Raw genomic sequence first — 19,971 nt, forward strand, 5'->3', positions numbered from 1 at the left:
CATGTTAAGTCACTTCAGTCCTGTCCTGCTCTTTGTAACCCTATGGACCGTGGCCAGCCAGGCTCCTCTGTCCTTAACCCTGGCTAATCTTCCCCCACCCCCCTATCTTCATATGTCATCATGTCTGCCATCCTATCAGAACCAGACAAGGGCCCCCTTGTTATCCCAGTCTGGATTACTCTCTCTTCCCACAGTAGTTTTGATTTTTTTGGCTGCACTGGATCTTCATTGTGGCATGGGAGCTTCTAAGTTTCAGCCTGTGGGTGTCTCTTCTTGTGGAGCTCAGGCTCTAGAGCGAGCAGGCTCACTAGTTGCAGTGTACTGGCTTCTCTAGTTGAAGCCTAAGGACTTCATTGCCCAAGGCATGTGGGATCTTACTTCTCTGTCCAGGAATTGAAGCTGCCTCCCTTGCATTGGAAGGTGAATTCTTAACCACTGGACCACCAGGGATGTCCCCCAGAGTAGTTTCTTTTATAGTAGGTCCCCTACATACGAACCTTCGAGTTGTGAGCTTTTGAAGATGCGAACGTGCATTCGCATGTCCAATCATGCAAGTTAATTCAAGTCTCTGGCATTATCTATAAAGTTGGGTACCTACGCTAACTTTGTTGGACTTATGAACAAATTGGATTAACAAATGCACTCTCTCGGAACTTAACTCATTCAGTAGGGAACGTACTGTACTTGTATTTGGAGCAACTGTAATGGTTTGTGTGACACCAAGCTTGCTATATGGTAGAAACCTTCTTCAAGCAATCAGGACCAATAATTATAGGTCAATTCATGGACAAAGTCACAGAAGTCAAATACATACAATGTTTTCCAATTGCATTCCTTATGGAATTGCCAATGCATTTGTTAATCACTTATTTTAACTTAAATGTGTATTCATTTTCAAGTTTTCTAATACAGGGACACTTTTTCAGTATAGTTTCAGTAGTTGAAACTCTGTCATATCCTCCTGGCATACATTCTGCCTCTAATGTATCCTAATCAACAATTTCTTGTTTGAGTTTCTCTAGAGTGAAACAAAAGTTTCAGAATACTTGCAAAGTCAACCAAATGCAAAATCTTTCTGAATATTCTTGATCTTTCCTCTAATCTTTTACAGCTTCAAGCCCAAATAGAATCCAATAGCGAATTTATTTTCACATCTTTAGTTCTTATAAGTTGGTCAACCTCATTTTTTATAGTAGCAGCTGTCTTTTGGGACTCTTCAGTTTGTGCCATTCAGTTATATAATTAGAGCCACAAATATGCCTGGCATAAAGAGCTCTGGGGACTAATGCAGCTGACTCAACTGATGGGAGCAGGCATACATGGTCTTTGTATAGAGCATCCTGCCCTTCAGTGGGAATAGAGAGCATTCATGTGACAAATCAGTTAAATAAGAGCGGATTGATAGAATTGCTATGGAGTATATTCCTTCTAGATGAAAACTCATGGAAAGCAGGATCTCTCTGTGTCCCCATAGCACTTAGCAAAATTCGTGTAACTCTATGGCTGATTCACATCAATGTATAACAAAACCCACTGAAAAATAAAAAAATTAAAAAAAAAAAAAAAAAAGAATCATTACTGTTGGGTGGGCCAAAAGTTTGTTCAGGTTTTCCCATATCATTGTACAGAAAAACCTGAACGAACTTTGTGTCCAACCCAATACAAGGAGACCTTCCATATGTGTTGGTAGTATGGAATGAATCGAATTGAATTCTGCAACCTTTTTCTGAGCAGAAGTTCATTGAATAGTGAAAAATGGTAGTATGCCAGGAGAGGACGCTGCCTTGGAACTTCCTTGCAAGTGTACCCCTAAAAACACCCCCAAGACATTAGCTGTGTGCAGGTTGAAGATGAGTCCCTCCTTGGGCTCTCTTTTGTATGTGATTTTAATCCTACAATCTCTGCAAGTATGCTATCTATTAGTATAGATAGCATAGTATAGTATAGTATAGTATAGATATCTATAGTATGTGACACTTGAACATAGAATTTTCCCTGTCAATACATTTTCCTACCCAGAGGTCTCAGCTGAAAGCAAACAGAGCTTTCACTGCTTAACTGTTGTTGTATAGAAAACTACCCTAAACCTTAGTGGCTTAAAACAACTATTTATTATTATTGTTCTTGAGTCTGTGGGGGTGACTGGGCTCAGGAGGTGATTCTATTTAAAATCTCTCATATGGTTGCATCTAGATGGTAGACTGAGGCTGAAGTCATCTGAAGGCTTGACTGGGCTGGTTGGTCCAGTTGGATGTCTCACACTTGATGTTGGCTGCCAGCTAAGAACTCATCTAGGCCCACCAACTAGAGCACCTACGTGTGGCTTCTCCATGTGATATGGACCTCACATCATGGATTCCCAGAGGGAGAATCCCAAGAATATTCATTTCAAGAGAAGAAAGGGAAGCCGTTCATCTTAAGACCTGGGTCTAGAAACTGGCACATTGTCACTTCTGCCATATCCTATTAGTCAGAGCAGTCATAGAGCCCCTTAGATCCAAAGAGAAAGGGCACATACCTCAACCCTCATTAGCTATAGTATCAAAAAGAAAAACAAACCCAGTGACCTTTCTTATCTATCATAATATCCATGATAATTTTCCATTTGTGACTTTCACATAAACTAAACTTTCCTGAAACCATCAAAGCAATAAGAAAACTCCTCACATAAGGCACTTGATTTACAATAATAAGATTAAATGTTAAATGGATAGTCTGTTTCACCACCTAATCTCATTTGTGCCTCTGTCAAGATAGCTGAATGAAACTATTCAAATGTTTTTCCCAGCCATACTAATAAGGTTTCAATCAGTTCAGTCGCTCAGTCGTGTCCAACTCTTTGCGACCCCATGAATCGCAGCACACCAGGCCTCCCTGTCCATCACCAACTCCCGGAGTTTACTCAAACTCATGTCCATCGAGTTGGTGATGCCATCCAGCCATCTTCATCCTCTGATGTCCCCTTCTTCTCCTGTCCCCAATCCCTCCCAACATCAGGGTCTTTTCCAATGAGTCAACTCTTTGCATCAGGTGGCCAAAGTATTGGAGTTTCAGCTTCAGCATTAGTTCCTCCAATGAACACCCAGGACTGATCTCCTTTAGGATGGACTGGTTGGATCTCCTTGCAGTCCAAGGGACTCTCAAGAGTCTTCTCCAACACAACAGTTCAAAAGCATCAATTCTTCAGTGCTCAGCCTTCTTTATAGTCCAACTCTCACATCCATACATGACCAATGGGAAAACCATAGCCTTGACTAGACAGACCTTAGTTGGCAAAGTAGTGTCTCTGCTTGTTAATATGCTATCTAGTTTGGTCATAACTTTCCTTCCAAGGAGTAAGCGACTTTTAATTTCATGGCAGCAATCACCATTTGAGTGATTTTGGAGCCCCCCAAAATAAAGTCTAACACTCTTTGCACTGTTTCCCCATCTATTTGCCATGAAGTGATGGGATCAAATGCCATGATCTTTCTTTTCTGAATGTTGAGCTTTAAGCTAACTTATTCACTCTCTTTCACTTTCATCAAGAGGCTTTTTAGTTCCTCTTCGCTTTCTGCCATAAGGGTGGTGTCATCTGCATATCTGAGGTTATTGATATTTATCCCCACAATCTTGATTCCAGCTTGTGCTTCTTCCAGCCCAGAGTTTCTCATGATGTACTCTGCATATAAGTTAAATAAGCAGGGTGACAATATACAGCCTTGACGTACTCCTTTTCCTATTTGGAACCAGTCTGTTGTTCCATGTCCAGTTCTAACTGTTGTTTCCTGACCTGTATACAGGTTTCTCAAGAGGCAGGTCAGGTGGTCTGGTATTCCCATCCCCTTCAGAATTTTCCACAGTTTATTGTGATCCACACAGTCGAAGGCTTTGGCGTAGTCAATAAAGCAGAAATAGATGTTTTTCTGGAACTCTCTTGCTTTTTCAATGATCCAGCAGATGTTGGCAATTTGATCTCTTATTCCTCTGCCTTTTCTAAAACCAGCTTGAACATCTGGAAGTTCATGGTTCACGTATTGCTGAAGTCTGGCTTGGAGAATTTTGAGCGTTACTTTACTAGCGTGTGAGATGAGTGCAATTGTGCAGTAGTTTGAGCAGTCTACCACCACCAAAAAGAAGGTGTGATCACTCATCTGGAGTCAGACATCCTGCAATGCGAGGTCAAGTGGGCCTTAGGAAGCATCACTATGAACAAAGCTAGTGGAGGTGATGGAATTCCAGTTGAGCTATTTCACATCCTGAAAGATGATGCTGTGAAAGTGCTGCACTCAATATGCCAGCAAATTTGGAAAACTGAGCAGTGGCCACAGGACTGGAAAAGGTCAGTTTTCATTCCAGTCCCAAAGAAAGGCAATGCCAAAGAATGTTCAAATTACTGCATAATTGCGCTCATCTCACATGCTAGCAAAGTAATGCTCAAAATTCTCCAAGCCAGGCTTCAGCAATACATGAACCATGAACTTCCAGATGTTTCAAGTTGGTTTTAGAAAAGGCAGAGGAACAAGAGATCAAATTGCCAATATCCATTGGATCATCGGAAAAGCAAGAGAGTTCCAGAAAAATATCTACTTCTGCTTTATTGACTGTGCCAAAGCCTTTGACTGTGTGGACCACCACAAACTGTGGAAAATTCTTCAAGAGATGAGAATACCAGGCCACCTGACCTGCCTCCTCAGAAATCTATATGCAGGTCAAGAAGCAAGAGTTAGAACTGGACTTGGAACAACAGACTGGTGCCAAATAGGAAAAGGAGTACGTCAAGGCTGTATATTGTCACCCTGCTTATTTAACTTATATGCAGAGTACATCATGAGAAATGCTGGACTGGATGTAGCACAAGCTGGAATCAAGATTGCCGGGAGAAATATCAATAACCTCAGATATGCAGATGACACCACCCTTATGGCAGAAAGTGAACCAGAACTAAGGAACCTCTTGATGAAAGTGAAAGAGGAGAGTTAAAAAGTTGGCTTAAAGCTCAACATTCAGAAACCTAAGATCATGGCATCTGGTCCCATCACTTCATGGCAAATAGATGGGGAAACAGTGGAAACAGTGTTAGACTTTATTTTGGGGGGCTCCATAATTACTGTAGATGGTGACTGCAGCCATGACATTAAAAGCCACTTGCTCCTTGGAAGAAAAGTTATGACCAACCTAGACAGCATATTAAAAAGCAGAGACACTACTTTGCCAACAAAGGTCCATCTAGTCAAAGCTATGGTTTTTCCAGTAGTCATGTATGGATGTGAGAGTTGGGCCATAAAGAAAGCTGAGCACGGAAGAATTGATGCTTTTGAACTGTTGTGTTGGAGAAGACTCTTGAGAGTCCCTTGGATAGCAAGGAGATCAATCCAGTCCATCCTAAAGGAAATCAGTCCTGAATATTCATTGGAAGGAGTAATGTTGAAGCTGAAACTCCAATACTTTGGCCACCTGATGCGAAGAGCTGACTCACTGGAAAAGAGCCTGGTGCTGGCAAAGATTCAAGGCGGGAGAAGGGGATGACAGAGGATGAAGATGGTTGGATGGCATCACCAACTCAATGGACATGAGTTTGAGTAAACTCTGGAAGTTGGTGATGGACAGGCAGTCCTGGTGTGCTGCAGTCCATGGGGTCGCAAAGAGTCAGACACAACTGAGCGACTGAACTGAAATGAAGGAAAATCAGGCAAGGTTTCCTTTTGTCAGCCTCAGTCTTTTTTGTTGAGGTTTGAATAGCCTCGGGCTTTCTTGTGGGTTTGGAGGTTTCTGAATTCTTTCAGTCTGCCCTATCTCAGAGCAAAGCAGCTCTCAGTCCTTGAATCATTGGTCAGCAGTCAAGTTCCCTCAAGAAAAGTCTGAGGAAGTACTCTACTTTTCTTACCCTATTTATGAAAAGTCTAAAGTTCAGTTGAATCATTGGGAGACCTTTAGAACAAAGGCTTTGGGCATGTGCTCACACTGAATTTTCAAATATAAAATTGGATTTTGAGAAGATTGTAGATCCCCATGCTATTGTAAAAAATAACACGGAGAGATCCTATATACCTTTTACCCAGTTTCCCCCAGTGGTCACATCTGACAAAGCTATAATGCAGTGGCACAACCAAGGTGGTAATGTTGATATAATCCACTTATCTTATTCAGATTTCCTCAGTTTTCATTTGTGTGAATGCATATTAATTTCTATGCAATTGTGTCACATGTGTAGCTTTGTGTTGGGCTTCCCAGATGGCACTAGTGGTAAAGAACCCACCTGCCAATGCAGGAGGTGTAAGAGACACAGATTTGATCCCTGGGTTAGGAAGATCCCCTGGAGGAGAGCATGGTAACCCACTCCGGTATTCTTGCCTGGAGAATCCCATGGACAGAGGAGCCTGGTGGGCTACAGTCCATAGAGTTGCAAGGGGTTGGACATGACTGAAGTGGCTTGGCACTGCAGCACTGTAGCTTTGTGTATTCAGCCCTACAGCCAGGGTACAGAACAGGTCCATCCTCACAAAGATCCTTTGTGGTCTTTTTTAACCACACCCACCTCCCTCCTGCCACCCCTATTCCTAACACCTTTTTGTGTAACTCAGTCATGTCTGACTCTTTGCGACCTCATGGGCTGCAGCCCACCAGGCTCCTCCATCCAATCAGATTTTGCAGGCAAGAAGACTGGAGTGAGTTTGCCATTCCCTTCTCCAGTGGAACTTCCTGACCCAGGGATTGAACCCGGATCTCCTGCACTGCAGGCAAATCCTTTACCATCTGAGCCTCCTGGGAACCCCATTCCTTACCCCTAGCAACCCTGAATCTGTTCTCTATATCTATTATTTTATCTTTTCAAGAATGTTATATAAATGGAGTCGTATAGTATGTTATCCTATTTTTTTATGTTATCCTATTATACTGACTTTTTTCACTCAGCATCATTCTCTAGAGATTCAACCAAGTTGTTGCAGGTATCACTAGCCATTCCTTTATCTTACTGAGTAGTACTCTGTGGTATGGCTGTACCACAGTTTATTTAACTAGTTACCTATTGAAGGACATACAGTTTCTTTCCAGTTTTGTACTACTACAAATAAAGATGAAGCAAACATGTATGTACAGAATTTTTCAGTGTACACATTCTTTTAGTTTCCTGGGATAATTGCCCAAGTATTGTTTACTCTTTTAAGAAAATGCCAAACTGTTTTCCAGAGTGGCTATACCATTTTACAGTCGCACCAGCAATGTTGGAGTGTACCACTTTTTCCACATTGAATTTTTTTTTTTTTTTGGTATAGAGTTCAGTTACTTTAATAAATTTTTTTAAATTTATTTATTTATTTTTATTAGTTGGAAGCTAATTACTTCACAACATTTCAGTGGGTTTTGTCATACACTGATATGAATCAGCCATAGAGTTACACATATTCCCCATCCCGATCCCCCCTCCCACCTCCCTCTGCACCCAATTCCTCTGGGTCCTCCCAGTGCACCAGGCCCGAGCACTTGTCTCATGCATCCCACCTGGGCTGGTGATCTGTTTCATCATAGATAATATACATGCTGTTCTTTCGAAACATCCCACCCTCGCCTTCTCCCACAGAGTCCAAAAGTCTGTTCTGTACTTCTGTGTCTCTTTTTCTGTTTTGCATATAGGGTTATCGTTACCATCTTTCTAAATTCCATATATGTGTGTTAGTATGCTGTAATGTTCTTTATCTTTCTGGCTTACTTCACTCTGTATAATGGGCTCCAGTTTCATCCATCTCATTAGAACTGATTCAAATGAATTCTTTTTAACGGCTGAGTAATATTCCATGGTGTATATGTACCACAGCTTCCTTATCCATTCATCTGCTGATGGGCATCTAGGTTGCTTCCACATTGAATTTTAATGATGTGAATTACCAGTGTAGCTGTTCAGAGTTGGTGGCTGGCAGCCCAATTTGAGTCAGACATTATTCCCTACTTTCCCTTTCTTGGTCACTCAGGTCGGAGACCCTTGTGACATCAAGGGCAGGCAGAAAGAAGTATCCTCTGGGGCTGTTATCAGTGAGATCTTTACTTTTGCCTCATTGCCCCAAATTATTTGTATATGTTTAGTGATGGGTCTAGACCTCAGTGCATCACAGGCCTCAGTGTCCGTTGATTCACCAAATGTGTGGTACATCTCGCCTTTCAAATTCCTTTTACTTTAAGGTTTAAAGGGCTTCTCAGATGGCGCTGGTGGTAAAGAACCCACCTGCCAATGCAGGAGACATAAGAGACGCAGGTTCAATCCCTAGTTTGGGAAGATCCCCTGGAGGAGGACATTGCAACCCATTCCAGCATTCTTGCCTGGAGAATCCCCAGGGACAGAGGAGCCTGGCAGGCTTCAGCCTATTGGGTTGCACAGTCAGCTGGGACTGAAGGGACTTCTATGCAAATACCTTCATAGAATTTTCCAGCCTTTCTTTTGTCATGCCTGGAACAGCTCTTAAACCAGTAAGTGCCAACAGAGTTGAAGTGAAATTAAGTGTCACACCTATGCCACCTAGTAAATATTGTATATTCAAACACGGGCTACAAAATTTTAAGCATTCTGAATTTTTCTTTTTACCTGTTTCCTCTTGGCCAGGTGGAATGTGCTGCTGATATTAGCCTTCAGTACAAAGGAGAGCTGACAGTCATGTTACGTTACATACCACCAGAGGAGAAACTGATGCCTCTGCTAGAACAGCTTCAAGGTAGAGGAAAAAATCATTGACTTTGATCAGTGATGTTCCATTTCTAGAAGCATGGAAATAGGGAGCAGGGATTGGGTGGACTATGTTAATTGGGTTAGCCAAGAAGTTCATTTGACGTTTTCCATAACATCTTCTATAATGAGCTTTTTGGCCAACTCACATCAAGTGAAAAGGGTTAAGTATCACTGTCCTTTATGGAGAATTGAGAAGTATATACTGTATATGGGGCTTCCCAGGTGGCGCTAGTGGTAAAGAACCCACCAGCCAATGCAGGAGACATACGAGACATGGGTTCGATCCCTGGGTCAGGAAGATCCCCTGGAGAAGGAAATGGCAACCCATTCCAGAATTCTTGCCTGGAGAATCCCATGGACAGAGGAGCCCAGCAGGCTACAGTCCATGGGGTCGCAAAGAGTCAGACACAACTGAAGTGATTTTGCACGCACACACACATGCACACACACACACACACGCTATATATGGGGAAGGGTTGTTAAAAGAAAAGGACAGAGTTCATAATTAGAAATGAACCTTTATGTTAATGTTTGTTTCTTGGAGGTCCAGGGTATATAGAATCTTCCCCTGGGTTGGGGGGGCGGCAGAAATGGGGGATGGTCTACTAAGAGAGGAGGTGTAGGAAGCTGCTGTCTGGATTTATGAGATTCACAGTTACTCAGGGCATCTTAAGAAAGAAATTAACCTGGAACACAGAATGCAAAGGAAAATTCCAGATGGAGTCCACATTTAAATCACTCTTGCCCTTCTTTCCTCAACTCCTACAGACAGCACACGTTATCTTTCTGTTCATATCACCCTTGTCATGGTGACCCTTTGCTAGTAATTTCCTATCTCTTGACCTCAGTTTCCTCACTTCATAGGGATACTACAACTATTAAATAGGTTCATTCCTATAAAGTGCTTACAACACTGTTAAATAAAGATGGTGGTGGCATTGGTCATTATTCATGTTGAGAGTATTTCATCAGAATAAAAACGTGGTGTGGGAAGTGTTTTCTCTCACCCTGAAATGTAATTGTGCCTTGGCTTTAGCCTTTAGAGCTGACCAGGCGTAGAGTTGACTATAATATCCAAGGCAGGAGTTATGGAATTTTCTCGAAGTGCATCTTGGCACCTGTGTGTGGCTTTCATTGTAGCTGTTTCTCATGGAAAGCAGGGATGTGGCCCAGGCAGCTCTTGGGGTGTTTTCAATTTTATCCCTTTATATGATTTAGGGGAATATTTAATTTTTTAACTTGTTTATTTTTTTCAATAAATACACATGAAAAATAGATCCAGAAAGATTCCATTAAGGTAAAAAACATTTAAGTGAATTCATGGAAACATATACAGTAATGTACATCGCTCATTCACTCAGCAAATGAAATAAATCTTTGTAGTCTTTGTCAGTTTTGAAATGGACTCCATGATCTCTCTCTCTTCTCTTCCCTTCTTTTCTCTTCCCCCTCCCTCATTCTCTTTCTTTTTCTTTCATTCTCTCCCCCCACTCCCTCCCTCCCTCCCTCCCATCCTTCATCTCTCTCTGTCTGATGACTGATGCAGGAAAGAAATCCTTTAAACGAGGAAAAAAGAAGGATCCATCTATCATCTCTGGAGGAATCCTAGAAGTGTTCATCAAAGAGGCAAAGAATTTGACTGCGGTGAAATCAGGAGGCACTTCTGATAGCTTTGTGAAGGGGTAATTTGGTTTGAGCTCATTTTCAATGGTACTTAGTGAGAGATGAAACAGGAGACAGGGGTGGCTGTGAGGTTTCTGTCTTATTCTAAATGTGTGCTAGGAAAGTGCTCCCCTTGAGTGCTGATGCTTTCATTGCAAACACCACGAGAGGGATCTGCTTATTCTACCTCTATCTGCTTCCAGCATATTTCAGTATTTCCCATGACTCTCACCCTCAAACCTGGTGAATTTTCCTGTGAGATTTATTTCTCAAAGGAGGAAAAAGTTTAGCTTTCTGCATGTAATATTCTTGTATTGTGCTTTGCTATCTTTTGGTGCTGGCAGTATGTGACAACAACCAAAATATTGGATCTTTGGAATTTTTCTCTCTTGGGGGACATTGTAAAAAGTGGGATGCCAGAGCAATCGTCCCTCGAGATATCTACTGGGAAGTGCCTTGGAGAAGCTCCAAGACTGACTCTTGGGCATTTGTGCCCACTTTGTGGAGCCTAGGGCAGTTTCTTGAGGGAATACATCCCTTTTAATGGGCATCTTACCCATTCGAGGTAACCCAAACAACAAATCCCTCCTGATTTCTATTTGAGATTTTTCTCTTATAATCAGAAAAGCTAGAACCAGAAGGATATTTTTCATCCATTCAGACAAACACATAAATGTGCATGTTCCAAGTGATTAAGTCTTGCAGTTCCCAATATAAGATGTGGACCCTATTTACACAGAGTACCACAAGCTGCATAAGGTAAAACAAATTCCTATGATGCCTGCTGTGATGTTAATTCTTTGTCAGATGATAGTATCATTCCTCTCCTCCTTCCTCCTTAGAAAAGTGTAATTTCCTTCATGAGGAAATGAGTCAAACCTTTATGCTTACACTTCTAGCTTTGGTAAGGGCGATAATAAGGAGAAGCCAGTTGTCTGGGTCTTCCCCGCTGTTGAGTGTGTGTGCCTGAATTCCCGGCCACCTGTCCTTGACTCTTCCTCACAGTAGGATTAAGCACAGAGGAAAGGTTTCATGCAGATCCTGCCATTGAAATGTGTCTCCCCAGCCCTACCATCCAGTTCAGGCCTCTTCCTGCTCACTGGTGGGATGAGGGGATGGCTCCTTGCTCATGAACTCATTGTGCCCTTGGACAAATGACTTGACATTCTTCTTAAACAGTTTTTACTTCATCATGTTGAAACATGTATGAAAGAAGAGAAAGTAAAGGATGTATTTTTAAGGCCATTAACTTTCTAGTAAATTCTGTCCCTAGTTACAGTTAACCATTGAGTTGATTTTAAAAGAACCTCAATTAAAAAAAAAAAAAGAGCATGAGAGAGCAAGAATAGTCCCTTCTATAAAATTTAATGTTATAATGTATAACCTTAAATACTCGGTCCATGAGCCAACATAAGAGTGTCTTAAACAACAGTCTTTGTATGGAGACAAACACTAAAGGTAAGGTATCCCATTGGCTAGAACTTAGTCACCTGACTATATGAGCTACAAGGGAGGCTGGGGAATGTAGTCTTTATTCTGGGCAATCTTGTGCCTAACTGAAAAAATTAGGACTTTCTTTTTTGGAGACAAATAGGAGAGAGAATGAATATTCAGAGATAAGCAGTATCTGTTTGGTACATGAAATGAAATCGCAAGTGTCATAATGTGTCTTCTTTATTGTAAGATCATTTGTGGTATTGTTCATGTTAATTTGATGTACTAATTCCATATCCATAAGTCTCCTTCCCCAAAGTGCCTGACTCATCAGGTACTATGATCAAAAACAGAGTAAGGAAAATGAGACAGGGAAGGAAGAGAAGCTGATAAAAATGTTACTAGGCAGGTTCCTACTGTGCTCACATGGGGCTCATTTCCACTAATGAAGTGTTAAGCAACTCTTTGAAATATACCTTAGGATTGTCCCTTCAAGGGACAGGAAAGCTGGGAGACTCACCCACCAATTTCCTTTACTTCAATTTATTTTTTAGCTGTGCTGTACAACATGTGTAATTTTAGTTTCCTGACCAAGAATGAATCTGTGCCCCATGTGATATAAGCAGGGGAGTCTCAACCACTGGACTGCCAGGGAAGTCTCCTCATCTACCAATTTCTAAAACTCAGTGGTTGAGGGTTGTTCCAAGGGACATGAAATTCCCAGTAATCCAAGGTTTCCTGCATGTAAGCTGAGTCGGCTCACAGAGCACCAAAGTCTAATTGGAGAAGCCAAGAGACACAGGCGCTTAAGGTGGGAACTTGTCAGCATGGCAGGGAGTGTTCATCCTGGCATCATGTCGCCACAGAGGTGAGCCAGTGATGATGGGAGGCACGACATTATTACAGAGTGTCTCTCACAGGAGATATTTTCATTTCTAGATGAGGGAAAGACCAATAGGATTAGAAAGGAGAGTGTGGGCATTCTACTCTTGCCCCCACTTAAAAGAGATGATAAACCATCCCACTATATCAACCTAGATTTAAGCATATAAGGTGCTAGGAAAGATAATCAAACACACACACCCATGTACACACCAGGAATTATAGGAAATTGAAATGACTAGGCAAGGATGCCCTTTTCTGCTTCACTGTCTCACTGATGACTTGATTGTGTTTTCTCCTGCAGCTACCTGCTCCCTGATGATAGCAAAGCCACCAAGCATAAAACTCTGGTAATAAAAAAGAGTCTGAACCCTCAGTGGAATCATACTTTCATCTTCAGTGGCCTGCATCCCCAGGATATAAAACATGTTTGCCTAGAACTTACCATCTGGGACAAGGAGGCCTTTTCCAGCAACATCTTTCTGGGAGGAGTTCGTTTGAATTCCGGAAGCGGTGAGGGACTAGGGTACCCTTAGATAGTCTGACTAGGTGTGGGGCAGGGGAGTGGTTCCTACAGGTGTGATGTGTCATAGGTGTATTTGTAGTTTCTGCTTAGCTGACTCTCGAGATTTCTATAGATGCTCTATTCCTTTGTCCAAGGTTTGGTTCACTGTTAAAAATAGTACTCTGTAACTTTGTATCCTTCAGCTAGAAGTTTGGGGTGCATAATGCTTATATTTGGACCTTTTATAAAATATCGTTTACACTTTAGTCTGAGTGAATTTCAACTACTTTCTTGGGCCTTACTTCAGGATTTGCTTAGGCGACAACCACCATGATGATACACACTTCTAACAATGACAATACACAGCAAAGGACTTCCCAGACCAACTTGACTTCATGTTCTTCTCAGTGCTGTCCAGGGCTTGCAGCCTTTACTCAACCCTGGTTGAATTGAAAGAAAATCCATTTTTTCCCTAAAAAATAATGTATCATGTTGTTCAGACAGGTCAGAGAAACATAGAATTGGTGCCACAAGACACAGCTATAACAGTGAATTGGGAAAATTTTAGCAGCAGAGCAGGTGCAGCCCTGCAAACTTTCATTATCCTAACACTAGGCCAGCCACAGTCTGCATGCAACAGGGTCGGCTTTCCTGTGGAGAAGGACCCCACCCCTGTGATCCTCTACTTATGTATAGATTAAGGCTGTCTTCTGCCACTAAAATGAAAACTCCCAGGTCACAGAAGTGGCCTCGTTCAAAAGGAAGAGCCTTGGAGCCCTGTTCAGCCTGTTCTTCTGTCATGTTAACTCAGTCTCCATGAGCCAGTTTTCTACTTAAACTACCAAAGTGAGTAAGAATCGAGCCCCCAGGGCCATCCTAATTTGTTCCCCATCACCTAGGCAGAAGAGAGTAATGTCGCCTGCAAAGGATGTCTTCCAAGCTAATATCACTCACTAGATACGGTGAGAACAAGCCAGTGAAGGTCTTTCTGGTCAGCAGAGGTTGATAGGTATCGGTCCAGAAGATGAAAACATTTCATTTCTAAAGTCTAATGCTCCCCTTTCGCTTCTTTAGGTGTGAGCCACGGGAAGAACGTGGATTGGATGGACTCTCAAGGGGAAGAGCAGCGCCTCTGGCAGAAGATGGCGGACAATCCCGGAACTCCTGTAGAGGGCGTACTCATGCTCCGTGCCAGCATGGGGAAGAGTAAGCTCTGAAGGTACCAGCTCTCCAAAGTGAGGCCTCCCGGGACTGTCTGGTGGTTATTTCCTACCAGTGGTAGGCTCACCACCTGGAGTCGGCTTCCTTGCCATTTCTCACCTGAGCCTATTGGGACATAAGGGGAGAGATATCAATGTTATGAATAGCTAGGGTCTCGCCCACTGTCTTATAAAAGCATGTACTCTCTATGTCCACAGGCTAGGGCTTTTTTGACTGGATGATAGAAAGTATACCACATGGTCCTGTTAACAAACACATTTGGCAGTAACTCATGGGCTTTATCTCATAGGGGAAATGGCATATGTTTATTTGGAACTACAGTTGAGATTGGGAGCCCCCCAGCTTCTTCTAATTGTGAGTGACTTTAGGTTTTCTCAAGGTTGGAGGGAAAAGGGAATCACTTGGAACGTAGGCCTCTTGCAGAGTAAGAAGAAGGGATACTGGCTACCCTTGCCTCACCCCAGGAATCCCCATGATCCAAAGAAGGCACTGTGGGGATAGTTGCTTGGGCAAGAGGGTGGTCCCATTGTTGTAGCTACCTTGTGGATTAACCGGGTGAATTTTCAAGATGAACTGAGGGTTTTTTTCTGTGGTGACTATGTAATTGGTACTCTCAATCATCCCATTTTGGGGAGTGAAGAGACCTAAATCATTACACCAGGACACCAGATGTAAGCCAGGACTGACCTGGGAAAATTGGGGTGTAGGGTCAGCCTAATTATGACCTAGCTATTCAGAGAGCTGTGTTGTAAACATGTATAAAATGTTCTAAGCTGTTAACTAAAAGGGAATAAGAAGCAATGTACATTTTTGAGCCCCTACTTGTATTACATCTGTTGTATCCTGTTGCTCAAAGGAAGTCACATGGCCAAGCCCCAAATCAAGAGGCAGGGAAATATACTCTGCTCACACTGAAGCCATGACAAGAGTGAGGATGCTGGAAGAGAGGAAGGATTGTGGCCAATAGTTCCATCCAACCTCTGTCACTTGGAAATGCAGAGGCTTTAGCCACTAAACTTAGATGCAAAGGGAGTTAATGCTGAAAAGGGACCTTGGACCTGTTCCTCATTTTGCACAGTCCAAATCTGAAGCCCATAGAGCAAAGATGACTTACCTAAGATCATATAAAATCTGTGAGTGTATGTGGACTTAAATACAGGGTGTAACTCCTAAGCCAGTGTTCTGTCGACTGTGGTCTTCCACTTGGTATGATCCTATGCTAATCGTGATGGGCAAGAGCACATAGATGACGGGAGGTGGAGTCAAGTTTGAATGTTTGTATATGAATGTACTTGACACAGTCCTCTTCTGGAGTCATATTCTAGCCTCTCAGCTCATTTTTTTACTTGAATTCGTGTAAAAACCCTTAAAAGGATGGATACTTAATTTTAGTAGTAGGAAAGCTAGAATCATCTTCAGGTAGCTAATTCTTCCATATTCTAAATTTCTTTTTGAATTTTGAAAGCAAATTTAAGAATATATTTACCATTATTCTTAGTAAGGTGACTAACAATCCATAGTCACTGTTATTCAAAAATAGGCTATCCAGTTCTAGGAAATGGAAGTTATTAGTCTAGTGTAGCTTAGTGCATAGGATACAATTTTTAAAACTCACGCCTGTATCTCTATGTTGCCCTTCTTAAAAACAGAAAGCAAAAAGTATACGATCATCACGACTTCCTATATTGGAAGAAAAAATGTCTTCAGGCTTGACATGACTTAGTATCTCCTCAATGACATTTATAGGGGAGGTGAGAGGATAAACCTGGAGACATTTCTAAAGTAGACAGACTGAAGTAGATTTATTCACTAATAATGAAAGTGGCAAAATTAATTCCAAAATATCTTGAACTCAAGATGAGCATGAATTTCATGTATTCAGACCTTTGCCACAGTTACAGCAATTGTGAGAGTAGTGTGGTTTCATAAAATCCAATATCTAATTGGGTGTTTCCATACTTTAAGGCCCAGGTATGCCAACATCAGAATCCTGTTGGTGTGGCTCTCAGAAATAAAAGGCAAGTTGATCTTTTAGGTTACTTTTTTTTTAAGTATAGTGTAGAAGTACAAAAAAGATTTTTAATATAAATGATACATGTGAATGGCACAAAATTGTGAAAAGCAAGTCTTACCCTTTCCTCTTCCATATCAGAATATATTGGCAGCCCCTTTCTTTTTATATGGCTACAGTATACTACATTATAGGGGTGTATTAAGTTTATTTAACCATTCTTATCAAATACCACATTTAATATGGTTAATTTAGCTATGTTTGGTGGCTTTTTGAAGCAATTTTTTTTCCAGAGTAAACACTTCTAAATTCAAAATGAGATTATTTATCAATTCTACTTTTGGTTATTTATCCTACAGAGATTGATAAATATGTTAAAAATGATTACATACAAGGATATTTCTTGGAAAAGATTGGAAAACATCCAAAAGCCCATCAATAGAGACCTTCTCTAATATCATTCATGCTTAATTTTTCTGTTTCATTAATTGTTCCCTTTCCTTGTCTGTTAAAGATTGTAAAATGCTTAACTTTGGATTCTTTTTTTTTTTTTTTTTTTTTTGGCTGCGCTATGTCTTCTTCATTGCTTTCTCTAGTTGCAGCGCATGGGTTTCTCTTATTCTCTAGAGCATGCAGGCTCTCTAGTTGTGGCAAGCAGACTTACTTGCCCCACAGCATGTAAGATCTTACTTCCCCTACCAGAGGTTGAACCTGCATCCCCTGCAGTGAAAGGTGGATTCTTAACCACTGGACCACTAGGGAAGTCCCTCTAAACACTGGATTCTTTGATGCTTGTTCTTTCTTTTCTGCTTACTTTATCCATCCTCAGGTATTATCATGTATTGTACCCTCATGGTTTTATGACCATTTATATACTTATGTCTTCAAATTCTCATCCCCAACCCAGACCCTCTCTCTCAACCCCAGGCCCTGATCCAACTGTTTATATGATATCTCCACCAGGATTGCTCATATTCTCAACATAGTCAAAAATGACCTCTTTATTCCACCCTTTTTCTTACACCTATGTCTTTCTGCTCCACTCTATTCTGTCTCAGTACCTTGTCCCATCATCCACCAGGTTATACTAACTAGACACTGGATAGTGACCTTTTCTTTTTCATTGACGTATAGCAGCCTTACAATATTAGTTTTAGCTGTACAACATAGTGATTTGATATTTTTATAGATTATTTTCCATGTAAACTTATTATAAAATAGTGACCATATTCTATGTGCTGTATCCTTATAACTTATTTATTTTATACCTAGTAATTTGTACCTCCTTTTTCATATCTTTGGAGAAGGAAATGGCAACCCACTCCAGTATTCTTTCCTGGAAAATCCCATGGATGGAGGAGCCTGGTAGGCTGCAGTCCATGTGGTCACAAAGAGTCAGACAGGGCTGAGCGACTTCACTAATTCACTTACGTATCTTGCTCCTCCCCCTACACTTCTCCTCGCTGGTAACCACTAATTCTCTGTAATTGTGAATTTTTTTTTTGTTTGCTTATTAATTTGTTGCTGTTTTGGATCTTTGTTGCTGTGTATAAGCTTTTCTTTATTTATGGCGAGCAAGGGCTATTCTATATAGTTGTAGTGTGTGGGTTTTTCTTGTTGCTGTGGCTTCTCTTGTGAAGCCTGGGCTCTAGGCACCCCAGCTTCAGTAGTTGTGGCTCGAGGGCTCTAGAGAGCTAGCTCAGTAGTTGTGGCCCATGGGCTTAGCTGCTCTGAAGCATGTGGAATCTTTCTGGACCAGGAATCAAACCAGTGTCCCCTGCTTTGCAAGGCAGATTCTTAACCTCTGAACCATCAGGGAAGCCCCTCTGGTGATATTCATTAGTTTGTTGTATTTTTTAGATTCCACATATAAGTGATAGCATACAGTATTTGTGTTTCTCTGACTTATTTCACTTAGCGTAATGCTGTCTATGGGTTCGCACAGAGTCGGACACAACTGAAGCGACGCAGCAGCAGCAGCAGCAGCAATGCCCTACAAGTGCATCTATGTTGCTACAAATGGCATTATTTCACTCTGTACTATGGTTGAGTAATATTTCATTGTATATATGTACCATATCGTTTTTATCCATTCCTCTGTTGATGGGCATCTAGGTTGCTTCCATACCTTGGCTATTGTAAATAGTGGTGCTGTGAACATTGGGTACATATATCTTTCTAAATTAGTGGTTTTTGATTTATGCTTCTTCCTTACACTGAGGCAAAATTAATCAGGAAATCGTATTGATTATATCTCCTAAAGATCTCAAAAATTCTCACCATCTCCATGCCACCACCTAGGTATAAGCCACCATTGCCCCTCTCTGGAATTGTTACAAGTCTCCTAACTGCTATTTTTGCAGCCACTCTTGCCCTCCTTCAATCTACCCTCCACACAGTGGCCAGATTTTCCCAGCATGTTAATTTAAAATATTTATGGGAAAGTTGAAATGATTTTATAGTGAACACCCTTATACCCACCACCTAAATTGAACTTCTACCAGTAGGCTATACTTACACATCATTGGCTATCTATCTATCTCCAGTTCAGTTCAGTTCACTTAGTCATATCCAATTCTTTGCAACCTCATGGACTGCAGCATGCCAGGCCTCCCTGTCCATCACCAACTCCCAGAGTTTTCTCAAGCTCATGTCCATTGAGTCGGTGATGATCGTTTAAAAATTGCAAATCTGATCATCCTTTAAAACCTTCTGTGGCTTTCCATTGCCCTGCAATAAAATTCAAATTCCTGCTCATGGCCTGCCACTCCCTGTATTAGATGATTGCTGCCTCCAACTCACCCCACACCATGCCTCCTTCCTTTCTCCCCTTTCAGCCACACAATGTATTTCTCTATTTTTCAATTGTGCCAGCCTCTAGTCTCTTTCACAGCCTTTGCAATGGAATCTTCTTGCTCATTCTCTTCATTGACCTGATTTCCATTCATCATCCAGGGAAATCTCTCCTAACTAACCCTCTGCCTAACTAGGTCACCTGCCTCTCTTTCCCCTTCACTACATACATCACAATTTTAATAAATTATTCATGTAATGAGTCCTATCATGCCTGTGTCAATTCCCTTCCCACCACATCCCAAGAATATGAGATTCAGAGGGGCAGAGAGAGACGGTATTCATATTATTTCATAGCTGTATCCCCCATGCTTAATTAAGAGCAGGTAATAAAATATTTGTGGATTAAGTAAAAATGAAAAAACAGTAACAGAATGTTAGAGAACATAGGTATCTTTAGAGATCACTGTTACAGGGAACTGGGATCCACATAGATCAAGAAAAATATCTGACTCTGATTGGTCTTTTAAAAGTAACCTTTCTTCTTGCCTGGAGATCCCATGGACAGAGGAGCCTGGCGGGCTACAGTCTATAGGGTCACAAAGAGTCAGACACGACTGAAGTGCCTGAGCATAACACAGCACTGTAAGTACTTTAGTTACAATCCTAGACAGCACATTTCAGCTTCTCTTGGCATAGATAAAGCACAGAGTGTTCCCTCCAGCCTAGCAGCTCAGCTTCTCAGAGGAGGAGACCATGGCCTGG

The 19,971-nt window shown here is 41.5% G+C and overlaps 1 protein-coding gene across 2 annotated transcripts in view; it reads left to right on the plus strand.

Annotated features, from left to right (window-relative positions):
* The window catches only part of SYTL5 (synaptotagmin like 5), a 109,202-nt gene extending 94,804 nt beyond the window's left edge, over positions 1–14,398 (plus strand). For both annotated transcript variants that reach the window (XM_065916495.1, XM_065916496.1), the window contains 4 exons: positions 8,576–8,684; positions 10,245–10,380; positions 12,981–13,189; positions 14,256–14,398. In XM_065916495.1, the coding sequence (XP_065772567.1) occupies positions 8,576–8,684; positions 10,245–10,380; positions 12,981–13,189; positions 14,256–14,398 (597 nt within the window). The remainder of the gene's footprint in view (positions 1–8,575; positions 8,685–10,244; positions 10,381–12,980; positions 13,190–14,255) is intronic.
* The last annotated feature ends 5,573 nt before the right edge of the window (positions 14,399–19,971 follow it).

Source organism: Muntiacus reevesi, chromosome X, assembly GCF_963930625.1.
Source record: "Muntiacus reevesi chromosome X, mMunRee1.1, whole genome shotgun sequence".
Lineage (NCBI taxonomy): Eukaryota > Metazoa > Chordata > Mammalia > Artiodactyla > Cervidae > Muntiacus > Muntiacus reevesi.